The following is an 18,165-nucleotide window of genomic DNA, read 5'->3' as shown; positions in this document are numbered from 1 at the left end:
CTTCAAATATAAAAGAAGAAGAAGATATTTGTTTTTGTTGTACTTCAGTGTTCCTGTTGTTGGTTTGTTTCCCTCTTATAGTTGATGTGTTTCCTCGGTTTAAGTTCTTAACCTGGATTCGTTTGCTCTCAATCGATGTATGACCATTGAACACCGGTATACTACTGTTGCCTATATTCATACCCATTTAATGGGCTCACAGTGAGCATAGCACAATATAATACTTTGATAAGACAATATCTAAAAAGAAACAAAAGTCTAGTATGCATCCAAAGAAAAGATCAAGCAGGGTGAACATCATGAACAACACACATATAACAAAAAAATTAAAAAATTACTGAACTCCGAGGAAAATTCAAAACAGTAAGTCTCTAATCAAATGCCAAAATAAAAAGCTCAAACCCATCAAACGAATGGATATCAACTGTAATATTCCTGACTTGGTACACAGGCATTTTCTTGTCTGGAAAATGGTGGATTGAACCTGGTTTTACAGCTAGCTAAACCTTTCACTTGTATGACAGTCGCATCAAATTCAATTATATTGACAACGATGTGTGAACAAAACAAACAGACATAATAGTTAAAAATGTCAAAATTACAGCAGTCAACATTGTGGTATAATCTTAATAAAAAAATAGAAATAACAAAAATATGTAACAAAGAAGCACAAAATGGCATAAAGACCAAGTATATTATCAAAAATGAAAGACAAAGACAGGAATACACAAATTTACCTAAGTACAATAACACAGTGACAGAATGTATAAGTACAGAGCCACGTGATATATGTAAAAAAAAAAAGAAGCATTAAAAGGCATATAGACAAAGCACAATGCAAATGTGAAAGACGAGCAATAAACAAGTTTTACAATAACATTAAAACGAGATGTATAAGTATAAGTCAATAGTGTTTCTCTCCTAAATATATTTCATAACAACTGAAAATAAGAGTATACTATAAAAAAAAAACGTTTTAAAAAGGGTTTTCCGTGTGCAGTGTCAAAATATATAAGTATCTACAGGGAGGACCAACAAAGTTTAACATTGTATATCCATACATTATTATGTTAAGAAGATTTGTTTTAATGTATCTATAATATATATCTATAGAAATGAATAAATTGCGCTTACCGATGAAGTCTTCATCAAAATAAATTACTACAGTGTAAAGATGACCAATTCAAACGCCAAATAAGTTAACATGGAACGTATCTGAAATCTAAATGTATTCGCTAAACCCAAATAACACCACCGTAAACAAAATGGGGATTGATATCTCGTTTGTAATGAGATTTTTCCAGATACAGCCATATATACAGTCTATTTTTATTTTTTCAGTTTCTTGAAGAAATTGAATTAAACATGAAAAATATGCCGAATTTGTACATACATGGAAGTGATTTGGAAATCTACTAATGAAAACTCATCTATTATCAATAAACGACCAACAAATTAACCCTGTATAATTAGCCTCCACAGCTACAGTTTACATGAATTATGTATATCATTTCAGAAGTCTCAGATAACAGAAATAATAACATTTGACCTATCTTTAAACTCATCAGGGCATGGAATGTCCATGGTATTGGAATACTACGAGAATGTGATTTAAGTATCCATAAAATTGACAAGCATTTGCTCTCTGTACAGACAGACGTAGACAAATTAGAATAATGGCCACGCCTCCTTTCATTGCATTATGCTCATCATCGCTCTGAAAACAGCTCTATGTGAGCCAATAATAGGTTTAACGTATGCCTCTCAAGCTGGAATATGCATAATTTTAATATTTATAATCCGTTTTCTACTTCTCTCAACCGTTTTGTTTTTGTCAATAAATAAGCGAATAATATACCAAAACTGCAGGAAATAGCTGTTAGAAACAATTGAATTTTTCTACAGATCTAGTTATGTGAAGTTTTCACGCTTTGTTAATGTGCTTGTAGCTGGTCTGTTTTGGGACAGATGGAATTTGAATATTAATTTCCCTGTAGAGGTTTCATGGGACGCGAGTCACACGGAAAGTGAATTTCTTTTCCATATTCCTGAATCATAAATCTGAAGACGACAGAAGTTTTATATATAAAGAAGAATTATGAAAAGATCATTAGAACATTATCATAAGAAGCCAAAGGAGGACAATTATTCAGACGCGAGTGATAGCAACGGATCAAATGAGGATGCTTCGTCGGGTCGAAACTGTACTGGAACTTTAAAAAAACGGAAACCACTAAATTCATCTGATGACAATGAACAAGATCAATCGTGTGACTATCCTTTTCCTGGCAGACCCAGGAACGCAGCAAATGCCCGGGAGCGGGATCGCACTCATAGTGTAAATTCTGCATTTATAACTTTACGAACATTGATTCCAACAGAACCAGCAAATAGAAAATTGTCAAAAATAGAAACATTGAGACTGGCAACAAGTTATATTGCTCATCTAAACACTGTATTGATGGTTGGGGCGGATTGTATAGACCAACCATGTATTAAACATCAAGCCATGCTCAGAGGAGGAATGGATAACCTACCAAAAACAGTCTGCACTTTTTGTCTAAGTGCTTCACGACTTAGAATGGTAAGCACAACAGTTTGAAAATCGTTTACGTCTTTAATTAAAAAGAATAGAAAAATATCATTTGTGATGAATATTTTTGATCTCTAATCTGATTGAACCTTTTTATTTTGGAAAAGAATTTGTCAAAAATAAGTGAATTTGTATTGTGTCAATTTGAAATATCTTAAATACGGATTTTGGAATATAATTTTATTTTTTAATACTTTTTTTTTGAAAACCATTACATTGAAATATTTTTGCTAATAAGAAATCTTAGAAACAAAACTATAAAAAAATAGTATCATAATGTTCAAATATATACATATATAACAACTTTGCTAATTTACTTTGACATTATCAAAACATTTTAGAAGGGATTTTTGTTTTATCACATGTTCAAATCTGACAGTTACAACCACAATTATATAAAATGATCCGTGAAACACAGAAACAACTGGACTCAATTTCACGGACATAAGAACATAAATGATAATCATTGCAAGAGAAAAGAAAATTTTATCTTTTGGATTCTTTTCACCTTCTTAGAAATGTTCGTCATGCGCCAAATGTATTTGAAATTTTTCGTTACATTTTTTTAATAAAATTTTCTCTCCAATTACAATGTACAGAAATATTTATAATAAATACATGTCTCTAATTAAGCGTTGATCACATGCAATATCTTCTAAAAAAATATTTTAAGAAAAAGTTAAGTTTAATTGCTGGAAGTTAGGCAATCTCGGAACACTATAATATTTCCATAAATATTCCCTTTCACTAGTGAAAACCAGTGTTTTTATTTATCGTCAAATAGTGAGATCAGAGAGAGCTAACTCCCATGTGACCGGTCATTAATTCCTCAGTAAATATCATATCGTCCTAAATTAGAGAAATGCACATTTAACTGACAATCATCTGTCTGTACAGTAAAATGTCAAAGTCATTTCTAAAATTTATATCTATTATCTTTTGTAAATGAGTCGGGGAAATGTTTGAAAATTATTTGTATATTATAAATATGGCTTTACTGCATACATCTGCAAAAGTTTATGTTTGTGAATTGGAGCAATTTATCAAAATAATCACCAAGACCTGAAAGCAGTAAAGACATTTTGGTGTCGACTATAACACAATTAAAACGGAAATAATCAAACGTATTCTTTAATTATATGAATATACAAATGAAAAATATATATATAAAAATAAAACAATGTCCGTTCTTAACATGAATTACTGACAAGCAACATATAACTAGATATAAGAAGATATGTATTTTTATGCAAAAACCGTCTACCAAATCAATGCTTACATATTCACAAGAATGACTCAGAACAAACCATAACTATAACAGTAAAATATATGGGCTTCTTCTTATAAATCTTTCCAAAAAGAAATAAAAAAGAATGCGATTTTATTTATATGTTCAAAAAGTATATAACAGGAGTTTCTTTCTGCTTACAATTATATTCAGTACTGGTCTGATTAAATTCAATGAAAATACACCATTAATGCTAGGGCAGATAATTCCCATTTTAAACGTTTCAATGAAATATTGACGTTTAAAAAAAAAGTTTTTTTTACAAACGACCAGGAATTTTGTTTCATAAATTAACAAAACAGAGTATTGTTCTTTTGAACCACTGTTCCAGTATAAGGGAAGGATTGGGACGCCTATGCACTAAAATGTTTACCCCGCCACATTCTGTATATATATATGTGTGCCGACCTACGTCAGGAACCTGTAATTAAGTGGTTGTTGTTTGTTGTTATTTTAGATATTTGTTTTTCATTCTAAATTAATTTATACAAAAATTAGACCGTTAGTTTTCTTGTATCAATTGTTTTACATCTGTTATTTCGGGGTTTTCATTAGCTGATTGTGCATTAATGGCTTTGCTCATTGTTAAAGCCGGTACGATGACCTGCAGTTGTTAATTTCTGTGTCATTTTGGTCTCTTGTGAAGAGCTGTCTGAATGGCAACATACCACATCTTAATTCTTTTCTATATAAACACTCAAACTTTCAAATATATGCAGAGTTAAAAATTTAAACAATTTATAAAAATTCTGAAGTTAAGGGAAAAAATAATAATCGAGAGTATGTCGATTAGAAATTGTATCTTAAATATAATTTAGGTGTTTATTCTAATAATTTATTTAATGTAACTTTAAAGAAGTACAGTCAAAAATATGTGTTGCTTATAATTTGTTTACTCATTATACAACTATATAAAACATATCATAAATATTATGAACTCTAAATATCCTTTTTATTAATTTCATTACAATTTCAATATATTTATACATATGCAAATGACTTCAAAGATGAATCATGATAGTTTACATGCATCTTACGCAGAACAATTACCCTCTCCATCTTTGTCATACATTTTACATTGTTTTATCATGGTATCTCTAAAGGGGGTTTATTTAAATATTGTAGTCATATATGCATCGTTTGAAAAATTGTGCATTTTGTTTTAATAAGTAAAACTAAATCATTTGCCTTTCTTCAGTAATTTTTAAGTCGCAAAGAAGACATTAACACAATCTGAATTTAATTGATCCTTCTTTCGAAAGATTATATTTTTTTTAATAAGTCATTATTAAAAGCAAGTCATATTCTAACACGAGTTTTTTAGTGCAGGGTCATCTCTAAATCCAACTGCATGGACGAAATTCCTACCCAAATTGTAGATGTTCAAAACACCAGACTTTCCTTAGCCTGTCCTGCTTTGCATTATTCGCCGACTGTAGCAAATATTTTAATTTGGGTAGAGAAGTTACTTTGAAAAAGTTTATCTTTTACCATCGTGAATAATTGATCGTGTAACATTTAAAAATAATGTCCGCCCAAATATTAATCATATTATGCATAAGCGCGTGGTAAAACATGTACTATAAAAGTGAAAGGCGAAAGATAGTAAAGGGACGTTCAAACTCAAAAATTATAAGTCGAAAATGAACTGGCAACGCCATCGCAACAAAGAAAAGGAACAACAGACAAATAACAGTTTACACAACAAAACATAAAACAATCAAGAATGAGCAACACGAACCACACCAAAATGCAAAAATCGAACACTTGCATGGCGTTTAATATATAAAAGAAGATGTGTTATGATTGCCAATGAGACAACTGTCCACAAGAGAATACAGTATAAGAAATAGATCATAAATCATGATAATATTATAAGTAGACAGCTCTCTGACAAGCAAAAAAAACCTAACTGTAAAAATATAAGGAATGCATATTTATCAGACTTGGGCCTAAAGCCGTTTCTAGTAAGGTTTAGCTAGAATGCCAAGTTATTAAAATATAACCTTATAAATCTTGGTGTCACAGACTGTGGAATAACCTACAGCATACAGGAATGCTCGAGCTTAGCGCTTCAGATTTAACAGTTTAGAAGCCAAATACTTAGTACACATTTCCCCCTTGAAAGTATACAAACCAAAAGGTCCTCTAGATAGAGCAGCCAGCAATCGGTTATACAAGATTCTCTTCTCATTGTAACTTTTTAAACATGTTTTTCGTGTAATTTGTTTTATAACCACTATATTGTGTACATACAGATTTATTGTATACATGGGGTTAGAGATTTATTATAATTATTACAGATTTATATTACCAGGAACAATGCATAGTACCGAATATTTGGCGCCAAGCTTTGCATAGTAATATCATTCATTGTAATATATATGATAATTTATATATGCCCTCTTGCTGTACATAGAAAAAGAACCCAATCACTAGGTTGTACAGAATATTTCTGAAACAATGGCGGATTGTTTTTAATACAAAACTAGACCTATATATAGTATTACAATAGTTTTGCGGAAAACTTATGTACAATCTACAAAATGTCAGACATTTAGATACCAATCGTGACGTATACAAGTATAAATAGGTAGACATTATCATATATTTTAATTCCTGCAGAGTAATACACACCTGTTAAGATTATAATAAAGTAACCCCATTCGTTACCCCATAAGGATTGTTTGTTAAAGATTCCCTCCATAAAATAAGTTCGTTCGAAACACCGACAAAAATTCACGAACAATTGAAATAATAAAAGTTGTATCAATCAAATATAGGTACAGTTCAAACGATCTGGCTTCAAAACTTCTAGAAAAGATGTTCATATCAAATAGGTACTCTCTAAGGTCAAGAGAAATGTGGAAAACTCTTCAATCTTTTTTATCTGGCCTTACCCATATGATTGTTTTCTTCTTTGGTATTTTAAAGAGACAAAAAGATGCGAGCACCCGTAATTATCATTATGTTTCTGCTGTTAAGTAAATCAGATGGCAAAACTAATTTCACAAGGGATTGCTGTTTTTAGAGCGAAATGTGCGATTTAGTAGTTAATAGGATTCAAATTTCACCTAATTATAGGAGCGGGTGTTGTCATTTTAATTTCAGATTTTTACAGTAAAATTACTTGTGCAAAATGTTTGTATGCTGGAGACTGTAAACTCCATAGACTGAGATATAAATTACAGAAATACTTCCAGATTATAAGAAAAAATATCTAGAAACAAATGTTATGCATATATTATTATTGTATATATTTTATGAACGCATTTTATTTTCTTTCAAAATGACCACTAGTTTCGGATTTTCATAAATACATATTAAATGATAGATTTCATTTTTTGTTTCTCTTGAAAACTTTTCCATAACATAAGAGGAAAATACTCAATTCTTTTAAATATTACTTCAGTATCTTGTGTAATGATCACATTGACTGCATACGCATTCAGACTAAAAATGAAGCCCCTAGACGTTATGATAAAAAAATATTAATATTTTTATCTTGTGTTTCTTTTATCTATTTTTCCTAAATGATATTGGTATCAACTCTTCGAATATTCGTGGGAACTTCCCCAATCTTTATTACAAAACGTCTGAAATCATGCAGTCTTTTTTTTTATACCAAAAAGGCTAGAATTTGTGTTTTTTTTTTTTTATTTGTCAAATGTATACTCATATTTTGTCTTCAATTATATGAACTATTATAATTGTTAAAAGAAATTTAGCAGGTACGATCATATGAGATTCAGCTTCATTTTTAAAGACCCGCACCTTTTTTGTCATCTTTCCTTGAGGACACTCTTTTGTGTGGCTAAATATGAGACTGGATGGTTTCTCCCATTTATTAAATTGTATGGTAAACTCGGGTTCAAGCCCGTGTATCGTGCTATTTATAATGATATGGGATTTTAGCATTGGTTTTATTATCCTGTATAAAAGTAGTACAAGTTGAAATAATTTCCTGGGTTGTAAACTCAGTCGACCTCTTTTTAGGTCATTTTTATTAATGGTGTTTTTCTAGTTCTGATCATCTGTTAATTTCATCTGAGCGGAAACTGAACTCATTTGAACTCATTTGAACTTTCTTTCAGTAATAATTTATTTTATTCTAACGGTTTTAATCAGACTGAAGCTTATTTTTAACAACTTCTTGTCAAGTGTTATAAAGGAAACAATTGAATCTCATTCTAAATACACAATTTTTAAGTTTACAGAATATGAATTATTTTACATTTCAAAACTCTATAGGCAGTCTAGGAAAACATGATTTTCTAATTACTTTGTCAAAATATGTTTTCCTATAGACTGTCTATGGAGTTTTTTGAAAATGTAGAATCATTTCATATTCTAAAAACTTATAATTGTGTATTTAGTATAAGATTTGATTGATTGACTGTTCTTCTAGTATCTTTCGCCCCTCTTTTAGTATCAAGATCTTTGTCGAAAGAATCGGTCTTCCTACTAAGATTTTTACAGTAAAAGACAAATTCCTTTTAAATCAACATCGATGCGAGTTGATACTTATGTAAAGTGGTTGACAGTAATCTTCCAGTCATGCAATATGAATGTGGCAATTAAAAATCTTGGGCGAGCTGTACAAATTTAAATAAGTATTGAGTCATTTGAACATCACACCCAAGAAGTATATTATTTGGTAAATGTTAATTGCATTAAAATATATGTCGTGCCAAAATGTACGTTTTATTATAATATGATATAAGCTGCAAACAGGCAAATTATTATACAGAAATTGTAAATTACATGTCAGACAGTCAATTGTAGATGTAAATACAGCAATGTTGAAATTGGAATACTTTGTGTGCTTCATTTACCTATAGCAGTGTATGTAAAGTGCGGATCCTTAAATATCATTTTTACTGTATATGCCATAAATGTCTAATGTAGAATGATAAATAAACAGACGAACTTTTTTTAATTTTTGAAGAAAATTAAGAAAATTAGTTAAAATGTATATGTTCAGAAATACATAATACTAATAAAACAAAGTAAGAGATGCGAGCGGGGTTTTATCGCGCCTAAAGCCATCCAGCTGTGAAATATATACCAAAATAGGTGAATATTTAGGACATTTCACGAACAGATCGTGCAGGTGCTTTATAACTAACAGGTTAGATGTTGTTGCAGTAAAAAATATTCATTTTAATACAATTATTAAAGTTGTATAACGTAGAATATGTTTTGTCATTCAGTTTCTTCATATTTAACTAAATTCCACTATGATGATTTCGTAATGCTAGTCATGTTTACTGTCGAATAATGATACTCTTCTTTCATTTTCACTGTGGAGCGAATCATTATTATTGTATATGCAGTGCATTTTCACTGTATAATTATTTATTTTTTTTATCTATTACAGCTCATTTCTTTGAGCATGTAGCATGTAGCGCAAGACTTTAGTTGATTTGCTTGCTTTTTTTTATTGGATAATCATTATGATAACACCCAATTTAATTCAAATATTAAAAATACAGGTTAAACTATGGCTATTCATATTGTTTAAAAATTTCAATCTTATTTACAAAGTTTGTATAAACAATTATACAAACAAAGCAAGCAAGCTAACCAAAGTTTTGCTTTACATGCATTAGGAAATTAGCTGTAAAGCCTTAATTTAGCCGACTTGCTCAAACAATAGATAAAGTAAGAGAAAGATTTGATAAAATTTAACTTACGGAGGAAAGTTTGGTTTTAAAACACTCTAATAAATTCAATAGAAATAACATTTATTTCAAATGTATTCCATTTAGTTTCTTATAAAGCGTATAGGGATCTTTATCCTTATGTTTTATCCATTTCCATGACACTTCAACACTAATTACGTACATCTTGATATAGATTGCACCTTTGTTTTCCCGTTTAAAAGGTTTTACACTGGAGCCCTTTATAACTTGCTGTTCGGTGTGAGCCAAGACATTATGTTGAAGACCGTATTTTGACGTATAATGGTCTACTTTTATAAATTGTGACTCGGATGGAGAGTTGTTTCATTGTCACATACGACATCTATATATGGCTCAAAAACGAAACGAGACGGGATAAAAAGGGATAAAAAAATCTACTCTACTTTTTTAATATATTTATAATGGGCTTAATTTTTCATAAGCAGGGGCCCACTGACTGCCTAAGAGGGCCCGCTGCTGTCACCTTCCAGTGATTCCCTATGTAAGTTTAAATCAAGGAGAAATGTAATCTGAAGAATACAATATGACATTTTGAGAATCGCTTTCGTTACAAGTTTGAAAAGCTATATATTTGATGAAGAATGAATGAGGAGTTTGTATTTCAATTTGAAAATACATGTATCATAAATCCTAAAGTCATCAACTAAGTTTTTTTTTCATTTGTTGCAAGTGCATTTATCACATAATTCTACAATAAAAATTCCTCGCATCTTTGAAAATTATACATTAATAATGACTGCACTAACAGTGATAATTCATCGCATCTATAGTAAAAATGGATCGCTTTCAATAATCGATATGCTATGTTATGATGCTTTTATAACACTTATTTGAACTTTAATGCTATGTTTGTATATTATAAAGACATATTACAATGAAAATATGTTAAAACTTAACTTAAAATCCTTTAACTTGATATTTTCAAAACGTAAACAAATACAGTTTTCCCATGATCCTTTATTCTACAATAGACATACCCGCATATAACAGTAAAAATGAACTAGCTGGATTCGCACTTTATATACACTGTATAAAGTCTTTTGGAAAGACATCTTCTTTAGATTAAAGCACCTGTTTTAATATGCCGTGTCGTACCTAGTCATTCGAGTAACTCGACCTTTAGTATTGGTCCGTTAAAATGCAGAGCTTTGGTGTGCAGTCATGTCATTAACTACCTTAATTTATAATAACTTGTAGCTTCAGAAGGTTTTATTTAAGAATTAAAACATCAAACACAAACCAAGAACTATTTGCAAATGCATAGCGAATAATTCAGGAACGGAAAAATAAAAATATCTATCGCTATTAGTAATTTGAAACGGACGTATCATTAATTTTCACCAATAAGGATGACCACGTTCAAATCTTGATTCCACAAAAAATAAGTGATTTTGCACTTATGCATTTATTCAACATGTTCAGTTATTAAACGACTGCTGAACAATTAATCTAAGAAAGACGGATTTCGTTGAATGGTATTCGGATATTATCATGCAGGGACACACAATCTTTGATTTTTAATAGTGATATACAAATACATATACGTTTCAGTTTCATATAAATAAATTAAATTCTGATATAACTTTTCATGTGACTGTTATACAAATCAAATTTGAAAGATTGTGTCAATTCGGGTGGGTAGGCCTATATGAAACAGGCCGGCAATACTTTTTGAAGAAAAAGAAAAACATTTTCTGATAAGGAGAATGTTTTAGCTAGAACACTTGAAAAAGAGTATTGTTTTGAAATATCGTTAAAAACCGAAATCCAAAAATTAAAATATATATATTTATATACCAATATCACAAACAAACTAGCCGATTAAAAAAAATAAAATTGTTAAGATATATTATTTATTCAAATGTTCTCTTATATCCTTGAGGCATCGTCCCCTGGTATCAACTGCATTCAAGTTACCTATGATGCTTCCTTGTTTGCTTTTGATACAGGTAGGAAGGAGACATTTACACACATTTTACATGCCTATGGCCCATAAGGTATCGCCCCCTGGTGTCAGCTGCCTTTAGGAAACCATAATGCTTTCCTATTTGCTGCTGACACAGGATGAGTCATGGACATGTTTAATTTCTACTTTCTTTTTGGCTAATTATTATATATTTAATTGATCCAACTTTTTGTGTACTATACATATGTGGATATCTATTTTTCTTTTTTTTCTTTTTGGGCTGCTTGTTTGTTATCTATATCAACCACACTTGCAATAAAATGCATTAGTATTAAAAAAAACATACTATAGATTCTTTATCTACGTATTCTTTAAGAACTTAAATAGTTCTCGTTTAACTTTTTTTTTTTTTTTATCTCATTGTTTGTATTGTATTATGAAAAAATTATTGATGTTGTAATGTTTATGCCCTTTGGGGCCCATAATTGGAAATAAAAATATCTTATCTTATACCTGGTATATAAAAAATACTTGATCAATTGGTAAAGGGGTGCAACCTGTTGTTGATTTAAAGGATAAACCCTTTATGATAAATGATTTCTTAAGTTGCCTCATAATACGTCATGCAGAAAGATATGACGATATCGTGTCTGTTTTGTCGATTTTATTTGTTTAATGTTGCAGTAACAAATGATCATCAAAACCTCAAAGACTTCTAGGCTTTCTTCATTCTGAGAAAACACGATAAATAACGTATTTATAGCTTCTTTGACATAAATACTCGTTTACAGTTAATAACATTGCTAAGACGTATTCCACAGTTGTTCAGTCGAATTGTTCAGAATGACGGATGACAATATTTGGTTTCTGAACATCTGTTCTTGGTAGATTTTTTATTAGAGTTTGGAAACATTACTGTAAAATGATTTTGTTTTACTTCCACAATAATGAATGTTGTTGGAAACAAGCTCTTTCTGTCATTTATCTTTCTAAAATTTGATAAAATCGGTAACATATGTCAGATTTTGTTACATGCCTGTCAAGTTTTCTGACGAAACATTTCCATCCGAAATGATAAATGTATTGTATACAATTTCGTCTTATCTTAGCATGTAGCATATATTGTAAGAGTACAACTATTGTCTACTACGTTCTTGTTGAAACTGAGAACACAGTGTATTAATTGCACCTTCGTGTAACCTGGCAAACCTGTATTTGATACGTCAATAAGACAGCAATCCAGCGACAACATGATCTCAAAGACATCTAGATCTACTATGAAGCTGAAGCAAGCCTCCGGGTGCGGGAGTTTCTTGCTGCATTTAAGACCCATTGGTGACCTTCGGCTGTTGTATGCTCTTTGGTCGAGTTGTTGTCTCTTTGACACGGTTGTCCATTTTCATTCTCAATTTTATGAATTTGATGTTTTGTTTCTTTTTATGAATACCAAACATATATAATAGATCTTCATAGTGTTTTAATCATACAATTGATTATGAGGAACTAGTCTTTTTATATTGCTTTAATTTTGTGTTGGAGTAAAAATTTTGGTACGCATAACTAGTCTTGGTCAGGGCAATTATAAGCTTGACTCGCTGTGTGAATGTTTATTTTTTGTTGTCATTTGCATGTTGAACTGAAGATTATTGTTGAAAACTCATAGCAATCTATTAAGAAGATACAACTCAACGTAAAAAATATGCCATCATTCAAAGGTCTATATTTTTTGTTTGCTTTTGTGTGTAATATAAAATAATAAAGTGTTTATTAAGTCAGATTAATGCAGACTTTTTTTACAACCATGAGAAGAATTTAATCGCAAAATAGCGAATTCTGAATTATAGATTATGCTGATACATGATAGTCATTATTTTGTAATTTCAATTTATTTTATACTCGAGACAACAAGAATTTGCATTTTCATCAAAATTTATTAAGTTGTGATTTTTGAAATTGACTAGCCCTCATATATATTTCAAAAGGTCGTTATTTTGTTTATACCTTGAAAGTTTAAAGCCATTTCATGTATTCCGTCAAAATCTAGCAAAAGTGGAAAAGTTGTTTAGCCTCATTATGATACCTCAAAACCTTCATAATTCGGTTCCTTAAATCTCAAGTTCTGTAACGAGCTGCAACAATAAACGGAAGTTATCGTATATATTTTTGTTGGGTGCCATAGGAACCTTCTAGCTATTAAGATAATCTCGTTTGACGCTCGACTGCAAATGAGCTTAGATGCGTCCCACGTTAACACGTGGCATTAGAGCATTTCATCAGTCACTGGAAAATGCATATAAGAAATCCTTTTGACATAAAATTAGGAATAACAAGAAAGAGAATCAAAAGTTCTCATTATGAGGTTGATTGTTGTGTGAAATGTACAAAACACCTGATGATGACACCTGAAATACACGCTCAAATGCAAACATATGAATATCATTACAAAAAATTACTGTATTATAATTATTTCTAAATCAATTAAGACAACTAATTAATCTTATTGACAGGTGCTCCTTCCTTGTATTACTAAGTCTTGTATTTTGACCACGTTATATTTGATCCACAAGCCACTTTCTACATATTTGTTTATTTGTATGTGTGCTTTTTATAACACTGCTGTATTAAAGCCCTCTCCGGGTGCGGGGATATCTCGCTGTGTTGAATTCACTTCTTTTATACAATGGCATTAATAGATGACGTTACCATTTATAGTAGTCGTGATATATACCGATTTCCTATACAGATCCATTTAAGTGTCTGACGGCGTTGAACCAAATCACCACGACACCTTTTTTATCCGGGTGTGAGACACTTAATAAAGGTTGACTATTGGTTGCTGTACAACGTCCAGTGGCAAATATGTCATGCATTTTCATGACGTCGTCAATGAGACTGCAACCTACCGACAAAAAGTATCAATAGACAAAAAGTATTGACATATCGTTTGAAATATAAGTGAAGATTAAGAAAACTATGTTAAGTCCCTAAATCACTTTCAAACTCAGTAGACTGTGTCAATATTTTAGTGTTATGCAATAGGAAAAACCTAGTTAGAATTATTGACAGTAATGCAATCACATTTTTCAGCGCCGATATTTAAAGCTTACGAAAAAAGTTTTTATATATTGGAAATACCAGAAAGAAATGAATATATCAGTCACAAGAACAATCGATAAAATGAATAATTTTAAAATTATACGACCGACATGAGAAAATTGTTGTTTTTCAATTTTTTATACCAGTTCCAGTTCAAAGCATGATAACAAATTGTATAATTCGTAATCACAGATTCAATTCGTAACCACGAACATAATCTGTTATAACAAATTCTTCAATTCGTGGTTTCACGAATCCAAATACATGTATATATATTTTAGGGAGATCCTAAATCGACTTTCATAAAACATGCTTTTCAATCTGTAAAAATGCATTGAAAAAGATGTAAAATAATAATGAGTTATGCTTTATTATATAGGCCTAGAAGTCTTTTATGCTAAAGCAGCATAACCCAGATACTTGAGTCGACTTAGTATGTTTTACTTGTCAAACTCAAAAGCATGTTTCTCTTGGTTTATGAATCCTCAAAAATTCACGTATATCCTGTCTGTAAACACGTTGTTATTAATAAAAAGCAATGAATGACAAATATTTCTGCCTTCTCTGTACATTTCTTATAGAAGAATTACTAAGATGAAACTTCTATGCCAAAAAAATATCCAGTGAAATTTAAAAACAACAAATAATGGCAACACTTCCTACATCCATTTTATAAAAAATAACATCATATTAACAAACTGAACACGAATGAAGTTAGATCTAAAAGAACACTAAAAAAATCCGTTAAATAATAAACCATTTCGAATTTTAAGTCTTAGAAAGCTATTTGTTCATTTTGAATTGAAAGTTGCCGGTAATCTCTCCTGATAAAAATGCATGCGCCTATATATATACACCAAGGCAATTGAACAGATAATACTGGTCGATTTTTGTTAAAAGCACATTTTCATAGATAACGTGATAAGATTTTTCAAATTTTTTTGTAAAAAAAGAACATAGTCAAACTGCCAAAACGTCATATGGGCTTTGCTCATTGTTGAAGGCCGTATGGTGAACTATAGTTGTTAATGTCTGTGTCATTTTGGTCTCTTGTGGACAGTTGTCTCATTGGCAATCATACCACATCTTCTTTTTTATTTCGACAGCGAACATTGAATTATTGACCTATTATACAAAAACAGATATGTAAAACTTTCAAATAAACTTTCAAAATAAAAACAGTAGCAGTGGTTTATTATTATTATTAGTTTTTTCTTTTCTTTTTTGTTATCTCGAATACAGTCTTAAAATTAACTGTAACAAATGAAAGATGCTTTCATTTCTAAGTGCAAGCTATGGATTTTAAGCAAACATTTTTTCTCAAAATAACTTTTAGATAAAAAAAAAAAAAAAGAAAGAGTAAAATGGTGACAGCATGACTTATCGGCAGTGGAACATCTCTTCATCCTTTTTCTTCTCAAACACTTTCATTAAAACAACTGTCCTTTAATGTACTATATTACATATTTTAGAGTACTCTATTTTTACATTATAATTATAAAAAATGGAAAACTACTTTGATATGCAGTAGGGTTAAATTTTGTCCACTTACGTAAAGGCTTTAGTTTGTGTCAATTTTAGTATAATGTATATTGTAATGTCGCTTTTGTCATTTTTCTTTTAGAGATGTCCGGAGAAGCGACATAACTTATACATGATTTATACTTAAAGTAAGTATCGGACATATGATGCGTTTATGATAGACTATTTTTCAATTATTACCTGCTTTTGACTTCGAAGTATATAATTTTTAGAAAGGTTGTCTACTATGTGAAATGACATTCTGGTCATCGGTCAAGTATGAGCCAAAAAAAAAACCCAGAAGAAACTCACACTTACAATCGGTGCATTTGTGAACAAAAGAAGAGTTTCACGATGATGATTTTGAAGTTCTATATATAGAAAACAAAAAAACAGTTATTTGTGTTCTTATATTGCACTGATTGGAAGCTTAATGCATCTTTTAGTTGCTTATACCGAACCAGTAACAGAATTTCATACCACAGAGTACAAAACCTGTCCAAAAATTATTATAAATCGAAGTCGAAAGTCTCAATATGAAAATAGTCTTTTGGCTGTGGAACATGATGGTTACAATTGGGTTCTCTCCCGTTGATCAAAATCTTAACTTAGCAAGAAAGATGCATTCCGATAAGTCCGATACTGTAGTCAAATATAATTTCTATCGCTTGTCCTTGTATAAACAATTTTCTGTTAATTGTTGAAGAAAATGCGTTTATATGTGGATGATTTTGTCATATGGTTGCTGTTTAATTGGTGTAGATTACAAATGTACGTTTATCTTTAAATACATGCAACCTCTCAAAAGGTTAAAAGCCGTGTGTTCCTCTATACAGTAAAATGCCTTATCACAGAACTTTGACACAAATCAGTGACAGTATCTGTCGTTTGTCAATGTGTACAAGAAAAGACGGTCGCTTAAAACAGGGAAGTAATCGTACACATTCATAATTTTATTTTGTATGACAAGGGTACGTCTATATAAAGAAGACTAGCTTCTATCATAATTCCATTTATAGTTTTCGCTACAGTCTACGATTTAACGCTAAGTTTGGGGAGTACATGTCTCTTTTGTTTACATAATTATTAATATATCAATAAGTTTTTTCTTTTTTATTTTCAGATCCGACCAGAAAGTTGTATGTACAAAGATATAAGAGTTTCAATGCAGTCACGAAGATAATCCAATATAAAAAGGAGTATATGCATTTCAGTCCGGAATAAAATGCACACTAGAGCTATTGAAAATATGATTAAACAAGTCCAAGTCTTAGTGCGACAGTAGCTAATTTTGAACTGTTTAGTAATATGTAATAACAAACCGTTCAGAACACTATACTGGAGTTAATAGGATAGACATATGTTATACTTTGTCGCTATTAGTTCCATCATAACAGATAAAAGCAATCATCAATCATATATCATATTGCATAGTGTATATAATTATGAATTCGTTTTTGTATCAAAATACTGTTGTTTATTTAATTGTTTTTGTAACTAAAAATAGAGTATATACAAATAAAATGTCTTCCATATATGAAGAAAAAAATCTTTTCGAAAATTGTAATATTAAGAAGGATTAAAACTACAGTAACGCATAACCTGTACACGAAAACAACAAACGACCATATACCAGAAATAACAACTAGAACTATGTCATTTGGTCCTTGGTAAAGAGTTCTCTCATTGGCAATGCTGAACAATGCTACAGTTACATGTATATCAAAATTACAACAATCAAGAAGTTTCGAAATTGCTTTATATATGTGTTAACACCTCGACATTTGAAATCATCTTTAAAATAGAGGCATGCATTATTTTTTGTTGCAAATACTTCAATATACATGCAGAGTAGGATAAGTATATCCTTTTTGTCTTATTTATCAATACTTGCTTAACATCACACAGGGACTTTTTATATTAGTATAATTATATATAGAAAGTCCCTGCCTCGCCACACGTATATTCGCAATGTATAAGCATTGATGTATTAATTTAATTGATAGCAAGTTTATTTACATCGAAGACAAATGTTTTATTTTTACTAATCGTCTTT

The 18,165-nt window shown here is 30.4% G+C and overlaps 1 protein-coding gene across 1 annotated transcript; it reads left to right on the top strand.

Annotated features, from left to right (window-relative positions):
* Positions 1–1,706: 1,706 nt before the first annotated feature.
* Positions 1,707–17,651, top strand: LOC134705080 (transcription factor 15-like). Its single transcript, XM_063563847.1, has 2 exons — positions 1,707–2,584; positions 17,233–17,651. Exons 1-2 carry the CDS (start codon positions 2,099–2,101, stop codon positions 17,290–17,292), a joined length of 546 nt encoding a protein of 181 aa, XP_063419917.1. The 5' UTR covers positions 1,707–2,098; the 3' UTR covers positions 17,293–17,651.
* The last annotated feature ends 514 nt before the right edge of the window (positions 17,652–18,165 follow it).

Source organism: Mytilus trossulus, chromosome 2, assembly GCF_036588685.1.
Source record: "Mytilus trossulus isolate FHL-02 chromosome 2, PNRI_Mtr1.1.1.hap1, whole genome shotgun sequence".
Classification (NCBI taxonomy): Eukaryota; Metazoa; Mollusca; class Bivalvia; order Mytilida; family Mytilidae; genus Mytilus; species Mytilus trossulus.
This window is presented reverse-complemented; position numbering and strand designations above follow the sequence as displayed.

Coding starts and splice junctions, on each gene's coding strand:
- LOC134705080 (XM_063563847.1), top strand. CDS start 2,099: ATGAAAAGATCATTAGAACATTATCATAAGAAGCCAAAGGAGGACAAT. Junction 2,585..17,232: donor GTGCTTCACGACTTAGAATG/GTAAGCACAACA, acceptor TTTTATTTTCAG/ATCCGACCAGAAAGTTGTAT.